This window comes from Ixodes scapularis, unplaced genomic scaffold, assembly GCF_016920785.2.
Source record: "Ixodes scapularis isolate PalLabHiFi unplaced genomic scaffold, ASM1692078v2 PGA_scaffold1__304_contigs__length_218370807, whole genome shotgun sequence".
Classification (NCBI taxonomy): Eukaryota; Metazoa; Arthropoda; class Arachnida; order Ixodida; family Ixodidae; genus Ixodes; species Ixodes scapularis.
In genome coordinates this window covers 128,203,023-128,228,501 of record NW_024609846.1, presented here as the reverse complement: position 1 = coordinate 128,228,501, position 25,479 = coordinate 128,203,023, and the positions used below count along the sequence as shown (strand labels likewise).

General features: G+C 45.0%; 2 protein-coding genes and 1 long non-coding RNA gene across 3 annotated transcripts; all 3 read left to right on the top strand.

The window, feature by feature from the left end:
- The first annotated feature begins 2,898 nt into the window (after positions 1 to 2,898).
- Positions 2,899 to 5,932, top strand: LOC120849589. The gene is made up of 2 exons (XR_005717960.3): positions 2,899 to 3,242; positions 5,829 to 5,932. It is a non-coding gene; the product is annotated as an uncharacterized LOC120849589 (long non-coding RNA).
- A 292-nt stretch (positions 5,933 to 6,224) lies between these two features.
- On the top strand, positions 6,225 to 19,583 carry LOC120849591. Its single transcript, XM_040221828.3, has 11 exons — positions 6,225 to 6,254; positions 6,297 to 6,531; positions 9,299 to 9,370; positions 9,441 to 9,503; positions 9,576 to 9,617; positions 9,690 to 9,752; positions 10,887 to 10,934; positions 13,787 to 13,860; positions 15,101 to 15,323; positions 18,544 to 18,666; positions 19,049 to 19,583. The coding sequence occupies exons 1-10, from the start codon at positions 6,225 to 6,227 to the stop codon at positions 18,660 to 18,662; spliced, it is 969 nt and encodes a 322-aa protein (XP_040077762.2). The 3' UTR covers positions 18,663 to 18,666; positions 19,049 to 19,583.
- Positions 19,584 to 21,104: 1,521 nt separating this feature from the next.
- LOC115315805 lies at positions 21,105 to 23,870 on the top strand. The gene is made up of 2 exons (XM_040221823.3): positions 21,105 to 21,400; positions 22,592 to 23,870. The coding sequence occupies exons 1-2, from the start codon at positions 21,392 to 21,394 to the stop codon at positions 23,831 to 23,833; spliced, it is 1,251 nt and encodes a 416-aa protein (XP_040077757.1). The 5' UTR covers positions 21,105 to 21,391; the 3' UTR covers positions 23,834 to 23,870.
- The last annotated feature ends 1,609 nt before the right edge of the window (positions 23,871 to 25,479 follow it).

The following is a 25,479-nucleotide window of genomic DNA, read 5'->3' as shown; positions in this document are numbered from 1 at the left end:
TTGTTTGATGGCCGAATGCCAAGGTAGGAGAAGCAAATGTGGCAGTAGAAGTGAAACTTTATGGTGCTCATCTTTTGTCTCCACAGCTTCCTGAACATATACTTTGAGTCGGGAACAATGGTGGCTCCAAAGAGTGTGTTGATCAACTTCAGTATGCCGTCAACCTGCGTCCAAGAAAATCCTCCGCTCACTACAAGGCACAAGATTAGAAGCACAGCCTGTGCCTTCGTCATTGTCTGGTTTGGTAGAGCCTCCTTAGATGCCCGTTCAAAGTAGTCTCGAATCTCAGCATCTTCATCATTAGCACAAGCTTCTTGGTCCTCGATGCCATCTGGTGGTGCTGCATCGCTAGTTGGGCTTGCAACCGATTCCTGGCAGTCGAAAAATTCATCGCTGCAGGGCTCCTGGATGCAATCGTGTTCAGTATCAAAACAAACCGAGCTTTCAGCAGATGAGTCCTCCATTGTGCCACCTTGGCCTGACAGCTCGGATGCCATCGGCGTGCAGAGGTCATTCTGTCTGCTTGAACCACTTATCCTGAGAAGTTCTTCCCGCTCGGCCAATCCATTCAACGTCAGATCAGCATTGGTGGAGTCCGCTGAAGATTGATCGTGAATTGGACCACTGTCGTCAAATAGTGCACGGTCGTCGGCTGGGGCAAGTTCGTCAGTTGAACCGGCTGGGGCATGGTCGTCGGCTGGGGCAGGGTCGTCGGCTGGGGCAGGGTCGTCGGCTGGGGCAGGGTCGTCGGCTGGGGCAGGGCCGTCGGCTGGGGCAGGGCCGTCGGCTGGGGCAAGTTCGTCAGATGAACCACGGTCGTCGGCTGGGGCAAGTTCGTCAGTTGAACCACGGTCGTAAACAGAATCATGATCGCCATCTGACACTCTACTGTTTTTGCGGCGGTTGCACAGCGTTTGCCTTGGAATGGGCGATTGTTCCCCAGGTGCCATATAATCCCGATAGTGCCGTTTTCTCCCGGGAGGCATACCGAAGGGTGAAATAATATCGAGATATCACAAAGAGTAAACAACTGCCATTAAAGCTTAAAACAAAAAAGGCTTACGATGAGGAAGTCAGTAAGGAGACGAGGCGTCAGAGTACGGCGTGTAGAGCCAGAGCATCACGTTGCAGAGTACCAGCAATCCCAGCCAGAAACGAAAGCCTACGACCAGCAGCCCTAATTATGAGTTTTAGTGGCGACAAGTCTCGCACAGCATTCACAGCACCTCGAAAGTCTTGGCTTACCAACATCCAAATAGACGGTCGGCTCGGATTGGATTGGATTGAATTTTGGAATAGTTTGGAGACATGGCTTCAGCAATTAGAAATGAAGCAACGACTTGCAATTTCACCGCAAAACTATTATACACTTCAGATAAACATTTTAATTCATACATTTCACCTCGAGAACCACTTCAAATCCACGAGCGGAACTCACCCTTAGCTAATTGCTACCTCTAGGTCTGACGTGCGAATCGTTCAGAGTCTGACGATTGAACAACTCCAGGGACGACTATACGACTTATACGACTTATAGTACTATTACAAATGAGAAGCAGCAGCTTCACTTTGTTAATTGTCTTTTTCCGTTCACTTGCTCATCGACAAGGGTGACCGAGAACGGTAAAAGAGAGAACAATCTCCACAGAAGAAATAAAAGCTGCTGCTCCTTTCCTGTCATTCCGATCTTTTCACAACCACAAAGAACGATTTTGCGCGCTGACTGCCAATTCTCTCCTTCCCTTTCCCCCCCCCCCCCAAAAAAAAAAAAAGAAAAAAAAAAAGAAAAACCTACTAGCAATTTTTTACAGAAAAAAATAAATTCACGGGCACAATACGCAGTTTAAGGTGCTGGCTTTCATGTTCACAAACAAACGCAAATTAAAAAAACAAAACAAAAACGAACCAATGCATATGTGGCCCTCAATAGACCTATTGCTAAATTACCCAAGCATCAAGGTGGATGCAGGGATTGGTGTTCCACGCGCCACACGCGCACGCCTTCCCCGTATAAAATATTTGAAGTAAATAACCAAAATAAAGCGTTGACGAACGCGTGTGCAAGAAGTCATTTGTTTTAGGGGTTTGCCTTAGAAAAGTTACTACTGCTGAGGCCAGCACGTGTGGCGGAGCGTGGAACACCAATCCCTGCATTCTCCTTGATGGTTGGGTAATTTATCAATACGTCTATTCATTCAGCTAATCATCCACAAACCAACTACCTCGTTGCCACAGACGTACACAGCCAACACAGCCGCGTACGCGTGTACTTAGGAAACCGATACGGTTTCGTACGCGCACACCCCTCCGGCCACTTCCACAAAGAATAAAAATATATACGTATAAAACAGCGTGGAAAGAAGGACTGCACTTTCGACGATGGATCTTTCTGGAAGGCATGTGATCTGCACTTGGCCTCTGGAAATTGCGAATTGGAAAAACATGCAGAAAGCAAAAAACAGGACTTTCTCGAACTTAGCTTTAATTTTGTTTCGGGAAAGGGGGGGGGGGGGGGGGGGGGGGCGGGCTCGGCTTTACATTGTTCGGCATTGTCTCGGGCTTTGCCTTAAATGACGTTATACCTTTACCAGCTCGTTTGCACCCTTTAGATTTTTTGAAATATTTTGAAAAAAAGTTTGTTTCGGTTTCGGTCGCTTGACGGCATATAGGCTTGACGGCGTCACGGAAACGATGGAGATGCCACAAATAATTTATGTGTCTTGATTAGTGCAACATTTATTAAGTTATATTATCTATTAGAACGGTCGGGAATACAAAAATAATATTTTTCTCTAGTATCTCATCTACTGAATTCACTTTTTTTTCCCATCTGCCAACACTGCGTTGGCAAGATGCTAACCTCATATCCAAATCCAAATCCAAAAGCAAACACGCGATCCATCGCGGCCATTTTATTCGAGTTTCTTTTGTGTATCGGTTCCTAGTGTATTCCCTCGTATTCGCGTTTTCTACTGTAGTACTGTACCGCGTATTTCTGCATCTTTCCCGTGTGTTTTGTTTTTTGTACGTTTCATTCCTCGCGTCCCTCCCAGTGGGCATGTTCGCCAAAGTGAAATTTCTGCAAGATGGCAAAGTATCAATCGTCCAGACAGCTCTTGTGAAGAACTTTCATCCAGCCAACGTGGCTGACTTTGAAAGGAGGACGACTTACAAAGTATTTTGGGATGGGGACGAAAACACTCGAGGTGGATACTACGATGCAGAGATCATCAAGCTGGCGGGTGAGTGATATATCCACAATGGTGGTTCAACCCTCTAGACACTCGTTTGTATGGCAGTTATGCGAATTGTCACTGCACGTCTTGGGCGAATGCACACACGGCGGAGAGTACCGGGTCGGTCAAAAGGAGAGCAGAAAACAATATTAAGTGCATGTAATTAATTAGCGATACGTTATTTGACGTTTTAAGATGTGTTGAGCAAGTATGTTTATTGGAAGAATAAGGCTATACGCACGACGTCCTGCACCTCGACCAGAAAGGACTCGCGACGCGAAAAGTTTTGGTTCTCGTATAAAACCAGCTGTCAATACGAGATTAGCGAAGTTGCACGGAGAGACACCGTCCGTCTTTTCGCGGTGAGGGCCATTGCGCACTGGCGCTCACTGCCTACTAGCCTCACCCAGTGCTCGCCCACGTCGCGTGAAGAAATGGAACTCTTCGTCGAGAGGTGGCCAGTCATCTCCGCCACTCGCTGTCATAATCCTTGTTGTATATGTGCAGTCGGGGCGGGATGGGGCGGGGGTGGCCGGTCGACGGTTCTCGGGGCGCCGCCGGCGCTGCGCTGGAGCTTGGAGCGCGCCGGACTGGGGTCGAACACATTCGAGTAGGATGTGTTCAGCCCTAGCTCGGCGGGTCCCGGGCTTTGGCATGGCTCTGGGGGCCGTCCGCCTGCTGTTCGCGTTTCTTTCCGTTTCTGACTGTGCATAGTGTTGTTGTCATTAGTGTTTATTGTTTATCTACCCCCCTCCCCCTCTTTTGTTGTTGCTGTTATTTATCTCCCCCCCCCCCTCTTTGTTGTTCCTAGTGTTTATTGTTCATCTACCCCCCCCCTTTTTTTTAAATCTAGTTTGGGTTTTGCAGGCTGTCTGGCTGCCTTTGGCCTTTCTGCCGCACCCCCGTCTCTCCCGAGTAGAAATAAATAAAATGAAATGTAGCATAGCATAGAGGTAATGCGTCTCCCTCAGACACAGCGAACCCTGGTTCAATCCCCATTGTCAACTTACTTTTCTTTTAAATTTTTTTTTTTTTAACATTGTGTTTTGTCGAGGCATTTAGCAATTTCTTTTGTACGATTAACACTGAAAAAACCGAATGTTTTTGACGAAACTTCGCTCAGCTAATTGGTTTGGGACTCCCTTTCCAGAGGTGCATGGGGGACAGCGGGGCTTGGGTTGCCGGCTGGATGCTTCGAAGCGGGGTATACGGGGGGGTTTAATAGTTTTATATTTAGCAGCCAGCAGTTGCATACTGTCCTTGCGAGCGGCGTGGATGCAGGGGGGGAGGGGGGGGTTATCCCACCCCCCCCCCAGCATCCACACTGTTATCCCATCTACCTAAGTCCCTAACCACTCATGTTCATCTGTGCTGCTAAGCACAATTGAAATTGCTCCCGTGCTTGTCTAAGACACGCGCTGAAGTGCAATGAAAACTGATCTCAGCTGCTCCTAGCCTGCTCCAGAACGTAGTTTTAGCTACTCCCGACCTGCTCCAAAACAGCTGTTTCGGCTGCTCCCGTGGCTGCTCCCAAGTACATTTCATGAGTTCCACCCCTGTCTCCGTGTCGTGCGTAAAGCCACTTCCGATCAAGGTGCACGACGTTGTGCGTATAGCCTTAGTCTTATTGCAATTGTTTGTTAGTGTTCACTGAGCAGGGAGTGACGTAGATACAAGCGTTCGTCGGCATTTTTAGTACAGTTCCAATAGGTCAGTGGTCTCAAACTCGTTTGAGGGTGAGGGCCAGATAGCCCATACTGGAAAGTTGGAGGGCCTCCGTAAGACGGGGGGGGGGGGGGGGGGTAGGGGGGGGGGTGAACATTTTAATGAGAAGAGACCTCGTGCCCTATGCTTTTTGTAAACTCTCAGTTTTGCCAGTGACATTTTTAAATTTGATTTGTGTATATGACAACTTTGGGCACTGACCTGATGTGATAACAGAAATTAAAATTACACTGCCCCGCCAACGTGCTGGCATTTTTAGTAGAACAAGAGAGCAAGTAATCTATCGTTCCCAGCTCAACATGTCTTTAAAAAACAATAATTTAATTTGGCAGTTCTTGAATTCCTCACTATTTTTATTATAACACTCTGAACAAATACTCGTCTTTTATTGTGATGTTTTTTTGAAGGTGAGAATCCCGAGCTCATGGCTTTATCTTTAGCACTTGCTCCTGCTAAGCGAGAGTTTGCGCAGCCGAAATGTATCCTTCAACGAATAGCTCGAGGTTGTAGACAGGTAGCGGAATTTTCGTACATTACAGAAAAGCTGGGAAGCAAAGAATAAAGCGAAACAAAGGGCAAATTAACAGAGAAAAGTATAAACCATGTGAAGAGGTGAAAAGAGCGGAGCTACTTTCCGAGCGAAAATGAATCGACGAGATGAGATCACTATGACACATGTCATTTCTAGCGCTCGAGACATGAAAATCGCTGAGGAGCGGGCCTGCGGGCCGCTTCTCAGCGAGTCGCGGACCGCGTGTTTGAGACCCCTGCAATAGGCAGACTGCCAACTGTCAAAAATCAGCAGGAAAGTATATTTAAGATGGCATTTCGAATTTATTTGTTGACTTCTGATCACATGTCCACTAGATACCAAGGAGAAGCTGTCGGAGCCATCAGCCAGGCGGGAACGGGCATCAGAACCAGCAGCCAAGCGGTCCTCCAGCTTAGAAAAGTCAGGAACCCTGACGAAAGTGAGTCATGATACCTATTCAGGGGTCACACTGCGATTTCGAGACTTCAGACATATAGTTGTGGGAGAGTCTCAGTCGCTTCCAGAACGAACAACTATAACCTTTTTTCCTTTCTGCATTTTTTTTTTTTTTTCAACTTTTACTGTCCCGAGCAAGCCTTGCACTGGAGCAAGATTTCGTCCCACTGGTTCTTGAGAATTTTCTTTGTTTTAAGACGATCAATGGTTTTGCCTGAAAATACCTGACCCATTCCGGCAGTAAAATAGAGAATTTTTATTTCAGTGTCCCTTTAATGGAAATCTTGCAAAGGAAACAAAGTACTGCAAGTATGTGCTTGTTTAGTAAATCACCCTTTCCGTTTCAGAAAAAAAAAAAAAATCTGAGGTGCGGTGTAAAAAGCCAAGTTGAAAAGGAGCTGGTGGAGTATCTGGGTGACTCGGAGGAGGAAAAGGAGGAGGAGAACCCAGAGGTGCTGAGGTTGAGGGCCAAGCTCGACAAGCGGGCAGCAAAGATTCGCCGCCTGAAGGCCGAGAACGAGGGCCTGCTTAAACTAAACCACGAGCTGCAGCTTGCTCTTTGCGCAAAAGTGCTTGGAAAAGGTAAATGCTGTTTACTTAGTTCACAATATGTAGATAGTGATCCTGCATCCATTTCGATTGTACTGGTGTTTTGATGGAAAAGGTAAAAGGATACTCAAATCTAAAAGAAATGCATAAACATTGCCAGGTGTCGAAAGCGCGGCCACATTGGTTAAAAAGAGAAACATGAAAAATATGGAGTGGGCAAGCTCACAAGGCATGAAAGCTTAAAAAAAGAAAGATATGTGCAATCCCCACTTTAGGGGTGTGGTGAAACTTGCTACCATCTCATGCAGCAGATTGCCGACAACTCATGATCATCTTGTACAGTGCTTTTTCTTGACTTTAACACGGCTTTAAGAATGTTGTCAAGAACAATTCCAATTACACCAGCAGCCAGTGGGTGCGACAGCATTATTTGATTGAATGGGCGCGAATGAGCACCTTTGTATTTTAGACGGCAGCTTGTGCCGCCTGGTCGGTGGTAGCAAAATGCATGAGTGTCGACTACGTATGCAGCCATCTGCTATGTGGCACAAGCTGCTGTGTGGTACAGCTGTGTATACTATTGCAACAATACCGAATGGTTTGTAAAGTTTGTGTATGCTGTCCTTCTCGATGCCAAACTTCATATCATGCTTATTTGGTAATTCTCGAAATTTATGGACAATCAGGTCTAAACAATGTCTGGGACTCTAGGTTTATTCAGTGTTTGAGTTATACCGCTGTCACACGGGAAAAATAATGTCATTACCAGCAAATGACATTCGGCCTGAAGTGTCTTTCGTTTGCTGCCATACGGCAGTATTTAATGACATTTACTGGAAATGGCATTCACTACTGATTGAGTTATGCCGAACTCATTCGCAGTCACTTTCATGCAAACTGTGTTATCTCGACAGCAGAGACACTGTAGGGCGCAGTAATCTGAGATAATAATAACAAAAGCTTTTAGCCTTTCCACTTTGGTGAAGAAGGAAGACCAGCGGAGTTGTACTATGGTGGGAATGAAGTAATGGCCGGCCACAAGTCAGCAAGCCAGAGTGGAAAGGCTCGAAAGGTTGCATCAACTATGAGTGACGGCGGCAAGCAGACAACCGACAAACACAACACTCTGGACAGCTACGCCATCTATGAGTGACGGCGGCAACCAGAGTTTTGTGTTAACATTTCTTTTGCGGTGGACACGATCCTGGGGAAACTAGCCCTATAACAGCTCCGCTGTAAAAGGTACAAATTACGAGTTATTCAGACATATGTTAGTAGATATGCATTTCTTTTTTCTTTTTTTAACTAAAAGACAGTAGAGTGCAGAATGTAAAATAATTACTCGTGTTCTCATCCACCAAATTTGGCGCCTGATGGTCGGCCATGTTAGTTTTAAGTCGACAACGGCGGTTTCGGCGTTTTGATCACGTTTTGGCTATGGATCTCCCCGCTTCAATGTGAGCTGCTTCTGAGGCAGAAAAACCAAATCAGAAAGCCCACTGGTCTGCAGCTGAGACGTTTGCCCTCGTAAGAGCAGGGGAAGAACACTTGTAAGACTTGAGCCACCGCAAATGAGCACGCGAGCAAACAGTGCTGAACGTTTTGCAACATGTTTTGCAGCTCCCACTTTTAATTTGTGTCTCTGCAGTTCTGTGCGATCTTTCGCACGTAGACACATAAGTACGGTTGCCAGAAGTCAAGCACATGCAAAATCACCAGGTTCACGCTCTAATAACAGCCGTGGCACCACAGGGGCTATGTTGCTACATCGCAATGTAGCTTCGGCTTCGAATTGCTGCGTTGGTGTCCAATCCGGAACCTACAATAATGCTAATAATATAACAAAGTAATACCATCCAGCGTAAGATCTGCTTATTATTGTGTTTAAATAATCTAGGAGACAGTTCCAAGCTATAGACCAGGGGTTCTCAAACTGGGTTCCGAGAGCTAGTCTCATGGGTTTCGCAAACACCTAAATTTGACCTTCCTGCCCCTCCGTCCCCCACGCCGTGGTCTGCGCGGCAGGATCATGCAAAGCGCCTTCATCTCACTTTGTACTAACATTGCGAATGATATGGTGGCAATATATGAGAAGCAAGCGAAATTGCCTACGATTGTGCTTCTGTTGCTTCTTGGTCGGCAAAAATTTGAGGCAGTTTTTTTTGGTTTCCTGGGGTTCCGTGGGACCAAAAGGTTAGAGAACCCTGCTAAATGTTTAAGAACCCTGCTACAGGCAGTGCTTTTTTTCTAAAATATAATAATGTAATAGTTTGCTACAATGACTGGTGTTCAATCATCATCATGGAGTCTAATGACGTTAAACATGTATGTGCAGCACGGTCTGCAAGAATAATGACATTCGCTGAAAATGACATTGATTTCCCTGTGTGCCAGGGGTATTGTTGACATACCGAAAGGTTACAACAATTGTGAGGATGGCTGTTGTTGAAGAAACATGTACCTAGTGTCGTCATTTGTATTGTTTGCAGATGTACAGTTCATGCCCAGGTAGCCGTTATAATTAAGGGAAGTCAGCCTAATGGCTGACTTCCCTTAATTTGCCATCCACTGCTGGTTTATTGTATGTGGGACAGACCTCTTTTACTATTGATTCAGCTAGGTGACATTATTTGGTCCCAGAAACAGAGTGCATTTATTGAAGATGGGTGAAACTGTTTCGGCATAGCATTATATTGAGCCTTTTAAGCGGGAAGTTTGATCCATGAAAGAGGTCATTAGATGGAACTGATACATATTTCTAGTGTGCTAGGCATGATATTGGATGTTGGATTATTCTTAGCCCTTCCTGAACAAGTGCCAGGGGTCGCTGTAACAGCGGCTGTTCAAGCGGGGATCTCCGTGCCCATTGGAGGTAAGAAACATTTAGTAGTGCTTGTCACCAGCATTGTACTGAGCTTTATGAACAACTGGATTATTTTCAGCCTCACCTAGGCGAGTCCCAGCTCCACCTAGGCCAGTCCCAGTGGCAGACGCGGCCAAAGATGGTAAGAAACATTTAGTAGCGCTTATCACCAGCATTGTGCTGTGAGTTTTATGAACAACTGGATTATTTTCAGCCCCACTTAGGTCAGCCCTAGTAGCAGCTGCGGCCAATGGAGGTAAGAAACATTTAGTAGCACTAATCACCAGCATTGTACTGCAAGTTTTATTAACAACTGGATTATTTTCAGCTCCACCTAGGCCAGTCCCAGCCCCACCTAGCCCAGCCCCAGTGGCAGCTGTGGCCAGTGGAGGTAAGAAACATTTAGCAGCTATTATTTTATCAGGATTGTGCCTTGTGTTTCTAAAAATGAGTTGTTCTCAGCTCTGTGAGTGACGCATGTGATCTTGCTGTTGGCGATCTTGCCTGACGCACGCATTACTTGGGTTTGGGTGCATCTGGCGGGAGCTTGCTACAGACTTGTAAATTTTTAGATAATTAGTCAAACTTTTGGACAAGTGGCAAAGTGAATCGTGTTGAATCAGCTTTATATGGTGACGAAATCACTATGAATATGCATCACAGTGTTCATGAAAAGTTCATGCAGTGATGGTTATCTGCATAGTGACGACAAAATTAAGCACATTTTGACATAAAGACTGACAATATCTTTGTGCTTGGTACTGCAGCTTTAGTATGAATGATTTAGTAAGAATCAAGGTTGCTTACTGCTTGAGACCATTTATCACTAAGACAAGCTTTGCGATCGTAGTGTTCATTTGGAAAGCCAGTCTTTAGGTAATTTCAGTCACACGGCCAAAGTTGTTTTCTACGACACAGATTGGCAGAAAGTTACGAACATAAACTTTTTTATTTTTTGCATATTGTTTCATGTCACGATTTGAAATGTGACCATGTGCTTATGCCAGATATGGCTAGCAGCGACCAAAACGAGTCGCAACTAACTGGTCCACCTGACGCAGAAAGAGAGCCGATTGTGCAGAAAATGCGAGTGTGGAAAGCAGCTTCCGAATGCCAACACTCAGCATAATGTCATGCTGAGTTCATAGCGTTTATTCTTCCTTGGGGTTGCTCTGTTTCACCATTCACGCAACGCTTTACGGTTTACCGAGCCTTCTCCATTTCACAAAGGCCACTAGAACAGTCGGGCGTTACAAGGAAGACAAAGAAAACTAAATCGCCTAAAAATAGCATGAGGACCCAAACTGGCGCCTGCGACAATATATCCTCATGATTTGTTGATGTGGAATGCCGCGCTTTCTGCCTACACCCCGATGCGCATGAGTAATGCTGCTAGGGGGCACACCGGATGGCTTGTAGAATTGTTGTATATGGTCCTTTCTAGTGCCAAAATTCATGACTTTATATGAAGTTACTAGCCAGGGCTGCTGGAAACACCTTTCTCTGACCCGACCTTTTTGATCAGTTGCAGGACTACCTGCGGGAGATGCTGGAGGGCCCGACTGCCCACCACGTAAGTTATTTATGGCCCGACCTTTGGGTACTCGGATGTTTATCGTACTAACAGAACCCATACTTTAGTCAACCGGCGGAATCTTCCTGTACCTCCCATTGGGACTCCAATTGCAGACGGCAGCGCCAAATCTCCCCTAACGGGCGTTGGGTTTCTCCAAAAGGAATAAGAAAAAGACAAAACAATACGCGTGCTGTCGTCATGGCAACCGCTTGGTTATGGGGGAGGGTGTGAGAAGTGTTGTCCCTCCTCTACCTCTCTTTCACCCTCGGCGACAAAAGGATGCAAGTTCGTTCGGAGTTCGAAGCAGCCTCCGAACTCCAAACGAATTTGCATCCTATCTTGTTCTTCTACAAAACAATGTAATCTTTTGTAGAAAAAAAAAAAAAAAGTGTGCGTTTTTTGCGAATGTCTAACGCTTCCGAAACGATTGCACTTGACTTTGCGTCGTTCGATTGAGATCGGCTTGGCAGCAGTGCATGTTCAGTGACAGCCACTTCTCATTAAATCGTCAATCAATGGATGCAGAGTGCGCCCAGCCGGTGCTGTTTCGCGGCTTAAGATGTGCGCACATCGCCATTCTGAGCACAAGTCCAAACTTCTTTTGCAAGTTCTTTTTTTATTAGGCACGCTTTTTATACAGAAAAAAATTTTTACTGCACGGCACAACAAAGTAACAAAATCTACACAAAACTACTATTCAAGTATTCACAGACTTGCAATCACCCATTTAACTTTGCAGTAGTTAGCGACTGTGATTCGATCGCCACGGTCTCTCGCAGGTTCCTTCTGCAGCGCCAGCTGCTCCACGCACATGCTAGCGAGCTGCGGTGCTCTAACACCGATATTGCCTACACCGCTCATTTTAAGATAAATGCCCTGTCCCTTCTGACCTTCTACAATAACTCTACCATAATGAAACATGCAGCAGCAAGTTTTCGGCAATCCGAAACTGTATAATCAAAAGTATAGCAGCCCGTCTTTACCTTTCGTCATTCGGGAACCCAAAGGACTTGGCAGAGCTGTTGCCACTGGAATTAGAGCACCACTGAGTCGAGCAATAGACAAGGTTCCGTTTGCTCGGTGTACTGGTAGAAGAAATAGACCGATAACCAACAGGTCTATTTTAGACCTGTTGTATGCCTTCACCATCCTCGCCTTGTTCTTAAGAATGGTTATAAAGCGTGTGCATCTCAAAACGGCCCAAACTACTGTGGCGCAACGACAAGAACCCCTCCTGATCAGTGACGCAGATCAGGAACTCTACGCGAGATGACAGTGGCGCCTTTGGTAAGCGTGCCAAAGCTAAAAAAACAAAGTGCACAGACTAGAAAAAAAGGAAACAAAACAACAGACGTGTGCCATGTTCGTTTTTGCTGCTGGATAAGGATGCCAACTTGTGCCGCCTAGCAACTAAAAAGTAAACCTGGAAGACCAAATCGGCCGGGCAGGCAAGCGCGAGCGCTCTTATTATCGGATTATATTTTACAGCGGCGCTGTTAAGGGCTTGGTTCCCGAGGATCGTGTCCGGTACAAAACACTTGTCGACAAAAACGCCTCTGGACAGCTACTGCCATCTATAAGCGACGGCGGCAAGCACACAACCAGTCTGGTGGCCGCCGTCGCTGGTAGATGGCGGCAACCTTTCCAGCTATCATAGAAGAATGGATTGTTGGGCGGCGCGTTGGTGGGAATTCATCGTAGAAAACAGTGCGAAAACAGACGACGACAAAGAAGAAGCACACGTAACGAGCGCAGCGCTCGTCACATGTGTTTCTTTGTCCTCGTCTGTTTAGCACACTGTTTCCTACGCTCTTGTCAGTTTCGGTTTGGACTTACGATGGGTCAGCCGCGTGCCCTTTTGGGGAAAGAAGACTGGCTGCGGAAAGAGCGGCGACGTACGCAGCAGTGCGAATGGGTCCGTAACCACCGCAAAGCCGCTGTCGCCTCGACTTCACTACGTCGAGCGCTTCAGATTCCCTTGCCAAAGAAGAGCACATCGCTTGCCTGGAAAGCCGCCGCCGAGAACAAAACCAGCGATGTAAAGGGCGTGGGCAGGCCAACACCACGGATGACGATCGTGCCACGGAGGCCAAACGCAAGTGCGAGGCCCGGCGACGACTGCACTCCACGCCGGCAAAACAGTTGCCGGGCGCGACGGTGATGTTCCAGAGGGAGTCCGTGGATTACCCGTCTGGCGTCTCGTGCACCGTGTGCGACCTAAAGCTCCTTCATGTTTCGAAAGTAGCGCAAGGTGCATCGATACACGAGGCACGTGCAGCCCTTGGGAAGATCATGGTGGCACAGCGCAGCACTGAGTTAGATTTCAAACGCCATGAATTTCTCAGAAGTGGGTGCGGCACATGCCTCGAGCATTTCTGCAACAATGAATGGCGCCACTTTTCCCAGGATAGACAGGCTTTAGTGCAATCGACTCTGGGTCAACGGAGACGTATCCACGATCGGCGGCGTGTCGGACAAGAAGAATCGGGAAACGGGCGCGTGCGCGTTGCAGCAGTGTATCGAGTGCAGCTCCGCTGGTCTTCCCTCTTCACAAGAATGGAAAGGCTGAACGTTTTTCATGAAAAGTTACGGAACCATGGAAATATTGCAAATTATACATATATATGTATATAATTATACAAATTTCAAACCAACCAAGATGAATTATCGGGGTTCTACTAGATGTTTTACTGCGTGTTCCACTAGTGAAGCTCTTGCAAAGAGTTTCTTCAAGCTCCTAGAGTATAGAAAAATCTGAATATTAACATGATCCTGTTTGCATTTGTATTAATGTAAATTCAAAAGCTTTACACTGTCATAACTTTAGTTAATGTGAAATTGTTTTTCAGTTGCTGAGGTGGACGGCCTTGCTAAGAACGAGATCGTGGATCACACCATCGGCCTCCAAAATGAGGATGAAATGGTAAAATAAAATTTTTTTCGCAGTTCCATGCAATGTATGGTATACCGTATAATCGCGTGTCAGGGCCGCACCCCCATATTTAGAACAAAGCATTGCAAAAAAAAAAAAAAATTACTGAAATTATTTGCGTATGCACCGCACCCCCTTGTTTTTGAGGCGTGCCGACTGTAATGCCACGTTTTCTATGAATTTGTATCGCTAGGTGGCACTAGCCTCTGCCGGAGCACATAGCAGCACGTGTCCGCATCTCTGATATCTGCTCTCCACTCATCCGTATCACCGTATGGCATAATGGCTGTCGACCTCGATCATGGTCGGCGGCACAAATGGGATGCGTTTGTGTTGCAGCAAGGCGTTGAGAAAAGATAAAGGATATGTCAGGTTCCGTGGCAAGCGCGAGGAATGGGGATTTAGCGGGCTCGGCTCGCGCGTGCACTAAGTTTTCGAACACCACTGTACGCTTTGCGGAGGTTTCCTTTTGTTTTTCGATTTGTGTCAAAGTGTCGCAATTTGTCTGCCTTTTCGCGCAATCTGAGAGCTATGGGCAAGTACCACTTCAACAGTCATACGGGATTGAAGTCAAAAGTTGCCGCGCATGCTATCAAGTACGGGAAAAAAAAAAAAAAAAAGATGCGTATTGCGCAGTATGTAAACTAATTAAATCCGACTGACGATTGAGTTTGAATTCCGGAGTGAAGGCGTTTCTGACCAGTGCAGCCGAGTGTGCTCATGTACGTTCATTTCGGAATGTGGATACAGATATTTTTTTTATTTTTTTTAATCCGTGTATGGGGCTGCACATAGAAAATTTGCCCTCAAACCGGGAAAAAATAGTGCGGCCCTTACACGAGTTAATGCGGTACATTAAAAGAACAGGGTGGTGTACGCACAGTAGATTGAATTGATTGCTACCATAAGCCTTTAAAACATTATTGTAGCCAGGCTCTTAATTGTAGTTATAGCCAGGGCCTGCAAATGTTTTATTGTCACGCTCACATGATGCAACTAGGGGTTACATACCTGTTTGATGCAAGTGACATGAAGCTTTGTGGGCTCATCAACTTTGCAGATGCCCATGTGGATGAGAATTTAAAGGTAGTACTGTTTTAAATTTAAAGGCCTAAATTTTATACCTGTAATTATTTAGTGCTTTTTAGATGCACCTTCTTGGAGAATACAGGACTACTTTGTGTCAACTCGACTGGTATGTGTAAAACTTTCTCGGTTTTGTTTATTGCAGATCCATGCTGGGCAAGGAGTCTACATCAATCAAGAATCCTGGATGGAGATGCAGAAAGCGGAGAGCGACTCTATGTTTTGTAAAATCACGGCCTCTTCCATTTGGCCAGTGGAAGTGCTTTTAGAGAAGTCAGTGACCGGCACCCTCTCAAACAAAGCAAAAGCAGCGGGGCAAGAAAAAGCATTTGCCCCACTTACTCCGCACAAGGTGCAGGCTCTCTCAGGTAAGCAAGCATTTTGTTTAAAATCTTGATACAATCCTCGCGGGGTCGCGTAAAATATTTCATGCTAAATTCGTATCAACAAAAGCGAAATGAAATTTATATTTTGAAGCACAAGGAATGCATTACCATGGATTTATTTATGGCAGAAAATATCTTGTATGTAATTTGCACGATTCTAACATGCCCCCGATAGTAACACACAGTTATATTCAACCCATGAATATTAAAAAAATTGGTGCCGATTCTACTGCGCAGATAAAATATGACGGCTGAACAACATACACCTCATAGAAAGCATGTTATCAAACTCACATACTCGAAAGTGCCCACACTGGGTGCTATTGAAGCCCTACATCGAACACTCTCGATATTCGGTTCCTTTGTCTTTCCAACCAAGCTCGCATGTCACCGTGGACCACACCGAAGACACGACCAACACCACTCGGTTTTCTCTTTTTGCCAGTGCGATCACTTTTTTTAAAGGTAACCTTAAAGTAAAATTGGTTTTGCTTTTCCAAGGTTGAACCACGATTCCACAAGATCGCAAAAACAAAACAGCGAATTTGGATTCAGATTGGATTTGATTTGAAGCATGTGTTGATGGTGATGGGGCTGGCCACTTTGCACAGTTCTTTTAGCATTTTGTTTAGTTTTAGTTTTTGTGTCCGATTGTAAAACGCATTTAATTTTGAGCTCACGTCTTTGAGTAAACAAAGTGCGGCTGATCCCTGGCAGCAGCCGGCAATCAGCTGCCCGGAGCCTTGGGAGCTTACAGTCACCGATTGTGGCCTCCTTACCATTATCAGATGCGGGGCATGCATTCATATCAGTGGTTGCAGCATGTCGAGGTATTTGGAATACCAGAAAATTTTCACGTTGTATGCATTGCGCTTTGACCGTGGAATTTGTGAATTCATTTCATTCTGAAATTCATACCAATTAGTATCACCGAGATTTTACTCTAGTAGGTTGTCCGCTAACACCCGGACGTGTGACCTGCCAAGAATGAAAGTCAAGCATAACAGATAATAACCGTAAATAATAATTGCACATTTTTATTTTGAAAAGATGGTTTTATTTTTCGTTCTAAGCCGCAAACTCGAGCAAGCGCTCGAAGAGAAGTCAACGGAGTGTGCGATGCGTCGTGGGTTATCCGGCAAAGTTGCGGTTCGGTTGCATGGTGGTGTAAACATGCTACAGCCTAGCCATTTGAAACACCTGTGGGCTTTGCATGGACCAACGTGGACTAAGCCAACTAAGCGCCCACGTGTGAGATAAGTCATGTCAAGGTCATCGTGTTCAGGGCGAGATTACTCCAACAGTTGAGTTACCTCCAAAGAGCGGCGCTGCTCCGATGTGTAGTGCAGCTACGTAGCGGTTTCTGTTATGTCACCACTATGTCACAAGATCTCTAACCTTGCTAGATTACTTCCCAACGAAGCTTTGGGGGCATCCACCAGGTGCACATTGAAAGACTGTTTAACTAGCTTTAAATTTAGTTTTCTCGTGCCTTTCAACGAAAGATTGTTGTTTTCGAGGTGATACTGCAACTTAGCCCATATCCAAGCTAGCAAATGAGCTCTGGAATTCCGTTTCCGTGCCCCTTTAAGATTTACTCTAAGCTACATTCTGGACTTTGTGTAACTTCTTGTGCAAGCACATTTTTTCGAAAAGCACCAATTAATTCCTAGAGGAATTTAACTTCGGCATTATGAAAACTTGTTTGTTTTGCTTTATCTACTTATTTTTCTTAGTGGGGACACATGCATCAGATTAAAATTCAAAGCAGCATGTTGAACTAAAAGAGAAATGTGCAAAAATGCAGGAACAAACATTCCCTTGTTTTTAATAGCCTACGCTACGAAAGGTATTCACTTATATTGGCTATTAGTTTCAGGGAAGAAAAGCAACATAAACTGTTCCTCTTAGCATTTGCATTTAATTTTCTTATGGTCATAATCGACTTGCTGACATGTATATTCGTGGTGTGAAATGCACTTTTTATGATGTATGCCAACTGTAGGGGGTAAATGTTCTGAACTCATTTAAACCATCAGTTTCTCTTTTTTGTTCAAGTGACTCCGAACCTAAGGATTGCTTTGTTATGGAGATCTCAGATTGTTATATTGGTTAAGTAAAGAAATAATGATTTGGAGTCTTTTAGAAGGTTAAGCAAAAACAAGCAGCTATAATATCCTGAGGGTAACCTAACTTAAAATTTAAAGTTAGGTGAACATATAAGGTAGACTACCTCATAGAGTGCTACCAAAAAGGGTTATAAATATTGTAGCCAGGCCATGAATGGACGATCTTTTAAGGAATGTGAAAGATTGTTTTTATATAGAACTGCACTGGTTGTTTCTGCTGTTCATAATTCTATTTTTAAATTCTGTGGCCTGTCTAAGCTGTTACCACAGCGAGAGATGAGGACCAAATGTAAGCAGTTTTCAGTGTTCATTGTCTACTTATCTCCAGTTGCAGCTCCTGTTTCTTACAAAGTCACTGGCCTAGCAGTGAGATTTATAGACATGGGTTACCTGTTTTGTGCTTAAAAGAATCTAACGAAAGCCAGGGTGGGAGTGGAACATGCATCAGGATGCTGCGGTACTTTTGCTTTTATGGTAATCTCTGAACTGTCTAAATTCTAAGGTGCCAGCTGCCAGTTAACTGCTTCCATTAAGACTAATTTACACTTGGTCTTCTTAAACTATGACCCTCCAGCCTGTGTGTATGGTGTTCTACAATGTTTTAAAGGGATGCTGAACAAAAATCTGGATTCCGCAAAACACGGCGGCAAAAGCGTGCAACAGGATGCTACGAACACCAAAACATCACTCAGACAGAGATATCTCGAATGGATGACCGTATTTAAAAAAAAAAAGAGGCGCATTTGACAGATATGTTTACGTCTTGTTTTTCCAAGAAAGAGAGGGAATGGCCTCGCGTCTTCTCCGCCTCGCCGCTTTGAGGGGGCAAAGCGAAGAAAGGAGGAAACGAGATATCTTCACATCACGTGCCTCGTCGGCCTCATTCAATCTCAACCTCTTTTTCTAAAAATACGGCCATCCATTCGAAATGTTGCCTTACTAGTAGTGTTGTAGGGATTGTAGCGTCCCGCCTACAGCTCCTGCTCTGTATTCTGAAGTCCAAATTTTGGTTCAAAATTCCTTTAGGTCTGAGCACTGCAAAGAATTATTACCCTGGATTTTCCATATTCCAGGCTGCTTTTGGCTATACCTAAGGGAGAGGGGGTACCGCCAGGCTGAAAGGGCAGCCCGGCACCAGAAGATGCGCCGGTACCTGTCCGAAAAGCTGTCGGATCTGAGGAGAAATCGCTAAAAAGGTATGTGCTTGTATAGTATAACTTTCTTAATTAAGTAACATACTATTTTGGGTCTCAAGTTTACAAGCAATTATTTTAAATTATGGTATAGATAAATTATTTAGAGGTTAATATATCTCTAAATATTTATGCAAACAACTTTAAAGTAGTGTGTTGATCAGCTGACCACTTGAAAAGGCTGTGGGTTGCTTGATTGCTATTGCTACTCCGTCAGGCTGTGCTCAATAAATCCCCAAAACGTTGCATGGTAACACAATTACAATGAAGCATGTCACTCTTACTGTCCCTCTGTCGTCTCTCGGCCCACTCTTTTGTTGACGTATGTCAATAATCTTCCTGTGTTTGGTCTCATTGGTCACTAAATTGCCCTTGATATGTCCAGGCTCATCCCTTTGCCCTGTCCTGCCCCAACGTATGGTCCCGCCACGGACTGCTCATGCTGCTGCAGGTCTGCCATCGCTTGCACTCGATGCAGCCTTTTCACCGTTTTTTTTATATTAATTTAGCTTAAGTTATATATTGGAAATACTGTTGAAATGGAACAAATGTATTATTGCAGCCAATACGAGCTGAAATGCCACTACGCGTGGCGCACGATACTATGAGAGTTGTCTCTCGGATTGTTCAGTAAACCTCAGCATGCGCTGAGGTGGAGACAAATCGCTTGCGCTCATTGCACCACTATGCCGTTCCGTGTCAAAATCTAGCTCATAGTGGTGCAATGAGTGCAATCAGCAATCTGCCTAAACCTCAGCAAACACTGAGGTTCGCTGAAAAATCTGACAGGTGGTGCTGATAGTACCCCATGCCACGCGTCATGACATTTCAACTCATATTAGTCACGATGTTACTTCCTCAAATGTTGTGGTTTTTCTGTACCATATGCTCCCAGCAAAGCAATGTATAATGTCATAATTTCATAATAAACATATCAAAGCAACGCAGCTTGTTTGACTTTATTCTTATTAGTAGCTGCATTTGCCGTACTCATACATCAGGCTGGTGATTACTAGTGTGCAGTGGACAATATAATTCAATTCTAAGTGGGACATGCATTTCGTCACGCTCCAAACATGGCGTAATTAAATTTCCACATTATGCATTCACATATTGTCGTGCTTTGCACTCAACCATTTGTTTAAGTGGTGGCCAACTCGAACTTCAATGTTTCAAATTAGCCATCAAACCACCATAATCCAATTATTAAAAATGGACGTCCCAAAATACGACAGGTTATTCGACCATCAGACCATCAGACCATCAAACCATCACACCATCAAACCATCAAACCATCAAACCATCAAACCATCACACCATCAAACCATCAAACCATCAAACCATCAAACCATCAGACCATCAGACCATCAAACCATCAAACCATCAGACCATTAGCCGTCCCAAAATACGACTCCATCAGACCATCAGACCATCAGGATTTTCCTGATGGTCTTTTCGATAGGGATTGCAAGTTCAACATTGTGATAAATGAAAAAAGTAATGTTGAATGTATAATCGCGTAAAAACAAAAACTCGCATTGCAGAGCACAAAAAAAATTGTCCTGTCTAGCAGAACATTTTGCGCTAGTCGTCTGTAGAATCATCAAAAACAAACATTGCGATAAATCTGCCGCGTGTCGAAATCGTATACAAATATTCTGAAAGATCGTCACAACTTCAACGATATGGCACCACATTTTAAAATGGTACAATATTACACCATTGCCGCGACACAGTTGCCTGAAGATAGTTTCTGAAGTACCACACACATGCATCCCTGCCCCGCGAAGGGTATAAAAAATTCAAACTTTGTAAAACTAAGTTATATTTATCTACCGATACTTCTTATGCTCATCTTACTAAACTTACATCTTTCTTCCAAGGAGTACAAACTATAGAAAAGGACTACACAATTTAGAGATTACCCATCTTAACTTCTACAGAAACCAATGATGCATTCAATACATCTTAATGTACATAAATCACGCGTTAACTATATGAACGTGTGACCATCTTAACTTGAATAAAACTATAGAATTGCACTGAAGCAGAAATCTAGTCGACGAGTTTTTTGCAGATTTACCTGATGGTCGCAATACTACGTGCTATAGGCCATTCATTGGTAACGTTCCAGCAATGCAAATCAAGGACGACCAATATCACGTCTTTATTTTCTTTTTCTTTTAGTGCAGGCGAGATTTATACGAGTAATGACCATATTCGGAGGTTACACCTTCGAGTATGGTGTAACCTTCGAGGCTACACCATACTCGACGTTGCCATGTACAACTGCCCTTGATAATACGAAGCTTGTAGCTCGTGATCTGAATTTTCACTTGGAACCTGACGCCCGTTTATGGAAATAAAAAAATAACAGGTCATCGCGCGACGTACCTAGATAAAACTAAAATTAAAACTCGACTCGGCAAATCAAAAACAGCCTTTTGCTCCAGTTCATTGCAATGACTGTGACGTTTTCTTTACTATTGGTTTTATGAATATATTAATTAGCCGCACGTTCACGGGCATGTCCTGTATAAGGCTGCGTTAACTTCATTGTTAAGCGCGATGCGAAAACTCGTTCCCTTTTTTTTTTTTTACTTTACTCCCTTCGTAGTACTGGTGATGGGACCAGCGCCGTCTACGAGTCGGGACATTTACATATATAAGGGGCTTCACGACAGATCCTACTCAGCAGTCGCACCTTCGCAGGCTCGTATACTTCACCATGACCGGAGTAAGTTAAAGTTTACCGCTCGCAGGAAGTAAGATTTGCAGATTTAATCTTGAAATGCAATTTGCTTAAGTAAAACGGATCATTTCAACTTCACGGGAAACATAGAACTGGCTTAAACTTGCAGCAATACGATTAAGGCTTCGCGGGTACTAACATAGCTGGGGTTAGAACTCAATGTATTTTTACTAAACGATAGCAAGAATTAAATAGGGACGGCCACTTACGCGTATCTTTTATTCGATTGCAAATACCTCATACCCAAATGACTCTCTAACATCCTCAATCAATGTGTACATGTTTGTATTAACAGATATTTATGTATGGCCTTTGAAAGGGTCGATATAAAATTTTTCTCAACTTAAGAGTACATGTACGCGAGTGTTGTACATGTGCTGGGAAGCTCTCATCATTCATTTTGTATTCCTACTTTTAAATTTTGCGTTTCTAAGGAGTAATTTAGTGGTAGTAAAGATACGCAGTCACCTGGGTGAAATACATATCCAACTTCTTTAGCTTCGGGTATTACCGTTGCATCCTTCTTATCTTTTTTCCCGTCACTACTGATCCATTTAGGAGTAATCAGATTTTGCTGAGCATTTAGATCACGCCTTTAATTGAAACAAAAAATTTGATTCTTTTTACTACGCATTTATAATTCCCCCTTTGTTTCAAAGAAAGTAAAAGTGCTTAAACGATTTTCAAGGGACTCGAGAAAAATTAAATACGTATTTTCAAGTATATCATTGGTCATTGAGAAACCTATCCGCCAAATTTTAGCCGCTCCGAGCAAGCAGCTCCAAGGAAGCGCTAATCTTGAATAATTTAATTGGAGTGCAACCAAAAGTGTACAAACTAGAAAAATATTTTAAAGAAGAGAAAGAAAACCTTTTTCTTAGATGCCGCAAAACGAATAACCTCAAAATTCATTATGTTGCCACTTAAAACGCAAAGAGAAAGTGCTTTCACCATCCGGAGATTAAATTTCACTTGCAAGAAATGTGATTCCTTTATTGCTACGAGGCATTTGGAGTATTTTTGTGTTTCGAGTTCACTTTACTTTGATCTGATTTGTCTAATCATCACTTATTGACAAAAACGCTTTTATTTCTGATGACCATGGTCTTTGAGAAGAAGGATTAAATTAAGGCGCTAATGAAGAATAAGATGTAATTTATGGTTTACATTTTCCAGCTTCGTGCATGCCTTCTTCTAGCCCTGGCCAGCAGCGCCATTGCTGGTCAAATCCATGGGGGCCTTAGCCACGGCATCGGCCTTTCCGGTGTCGGCTATTCCGGCCTTGGCTACTCTGGACTGGGCTACGGTTCCCTAGGCTACGGTTATGGTCTCGGCTATGGCCAAGCCGTGGGTTTCGGCAACGGCTTTGGCTACTCGGGTCTGACCGGATACACCGTCGCTGCCCCAGCCGTGAGCCGCACCGTGTCCACCTACCACGCTGCTCCGGCCGTCGCCACCTACCACGCTGCTCCAGCTGTCGCCACCTACCAAGCTGCTCCAGTGGCTACCTACCACGCTGCTCCAGTCGTGACTAGGGTGTCTACTATTCAGGCTGCTCCGGCTGTCGCTACTTACGCCGCTGCCCCAGTCGCCACCTACGCCGCTGCCCCAGCTGTCACCAGGGTCACTAGCTACCAGCCAGCTGTCGCCCGTGTCGCTACCTACCAGGCAGCTCCAGCTGTCACCCGTGTCGCTACCTACCAGGCCGCTCCAGCTGTCGCTACCTATGCCGCTGCTCCAGTTGCCACCTACGCCGCTGCTCCAGTTGCCACCTACGCCGCTGCTCCAGCTGTGACTAGAGTGTCCACCATCCACGCTGCTCCGGCTGTGGCCAGCTACCAAACCTACCATGCCCCAGCTGTTGCCACCATCGCTCACGCTCCAGCTGTGACAAGCTACCAGACCTACCATGCTCCCGCTGTTGCCACTGTGGCTCACGCCCCAGCTGTCGCCAGCTACCAGACCATCCACGCTGCCCCAGCCGTCGCCACTTACGCCCACGCTGCTCCAGTGTACGGATACGGCGTTGGATCGCTCGGCTACGGTGTCGGCAACTACGGCTACGGACACGGCCTTGGAAGCTATGGCCTGAACTATGGTTACGGCCTTGGCACCTATGGCGACTACAGCACCCTCCTCCGCAAGAAGAAGTGTAAGTACATACTCATCGGTATAATGACTTCAAATGCTGTCAGAACAATCAGCTTAATTCCCATTGCATCCAAAGTGTTACTAGCCGGAGGCATGCTGTTTAGAGAAGCTTGTTTTAGAGAACGCCGTTTCACCGACCCCAGTTTATGGAATTATTTCATAGAGAAACCCAGTTTAGAGAAAAATGGCTATGACCCACCTTTTAGAAAATTCAGCCGGCTCGAAGTGGCGTGTGCTGATGAGTCAGGTGGGTTGACATTTTCGTAATGAGCCGCCACAGACTGTCGCCTCGAAGTGGTGTAAACGCGCGAGCTGAGGGGGGGGGGGGGGGGGGGGGGGGAGGGGGGAAAGTTAGCACGCGTTCTACTGTACACACGCAAAGCAGGGGAGCCTTTTTTTTTAAAAAAAAAAAACCTTCCTTTTCTATAAACGGCATTTCTCTAAACCGAGGCTCCGCTTTCTCCATAAGCTTCGATAAAACGTGCTCATTCTCTAAGACGTGCTTCGATGAAATGGCGTGCGGTCAACCGCTGTAAATCCCTTACTAGATTATCCTTTTATGCATTTGTGCTCTACGCTACTGTATTTCTTTTTTTTTTTCTTTTTTTCAGAAACTCTTATCCAGAGTTAAGCACAAGAAGTCGCCTGGATGCTGTCTTCTCCTGCCAACCACCAAACACAATAAACATTTTGAAACAAAACAAACTAAAAAAACGACATTTCTTTATTGGATGGCCTTGATTTTGTGTTTAATCCACTTTATAAACGATTTGTTTGAAGAAAGTCACTTTTTGTTGTATGGGGTGCTGTGAGTCGGTATTGAGTGTTTCTTGCCCAAACCGTACAAACAGGTCAGCGTCGCTGCTTGAAAAACAAGGGACTATTCAAACCTTCATTTCAGGTTTGTTTGTTTTTTTTTTCTTTTTTTTTGAATTTTGAAAATTACTCTGCTTTTTTCTTTCCCCCTAATCCCCAATGTCTTCGTATCTCGATAAAAAAAAAAAACACAAGATAAAAAGTTACGATAACGTTATTGTGTCAGGAAAATTCGATTGTGCCGTTTTGCTTTTTATCTTGTAACGTATTTGTATGTTACAATATCAGCCTTGTGACACAGTTATAAAGGCTATATCAAACTGGATCTCTTTCGCTGATTTACAATTGAATGTACAAATATTAGTAGACCACAGTACAAATCTTGAAGCATTTATTTTCTAGACTTCGCCCGGAAATCCTTAGCGCGGCCCTCTGTCAAGGGATGCCCCACTAGTCGCCGCAGAGCATGTTCCGACGGGCCCGCCGATGTTTTCATCTCGCGCGGGGCCCTACCCGGACATGTAAGATTTCGACTCCTGGCAACACCCGGCCTTAGGAAATTTAAGTGACACCTGCTTCGACGGATGGCTATATAAGCCCACCACGCAGGACGGCCAGGTTGGGCATTGCATGGCTCGAAATACAACGATGCAAAACCTATTTATGGTTCAGGTGTTGATGACCGATAACGTTGCGGGTCCATATCACATGAGCGAATGACATTTTAGCGAACAGCGACATTTTAGCGAACAGCGACATTTTAGCGAACAGCGACATTTTAGTGAACAGCGACATTTGAGCGAATCGACGTTTTAGCGAATAACGGGGGCGCGCGTTAACCCATCCGCCGCGCTGCGCTTTACGCCGCTTCGCGGCGACAGTCTGCGGAGGCTCATTACAAAAATGTGAACCCATTTGGCCCACCCGAAAAGGCCGCTTCGCGGCGTCCGCCTATTCGCTAAAGTGTTATTCGATGAAACATGGGCGTTCGCTAAAACGTCTTTCGATCAAGTGAGTGCCTCCCGTCCCGACACGCCCGAATATGCTTTCGCCGCCCCGGCGGCCCTACCCGGACATGTAAGATTTCGACCCCTGGC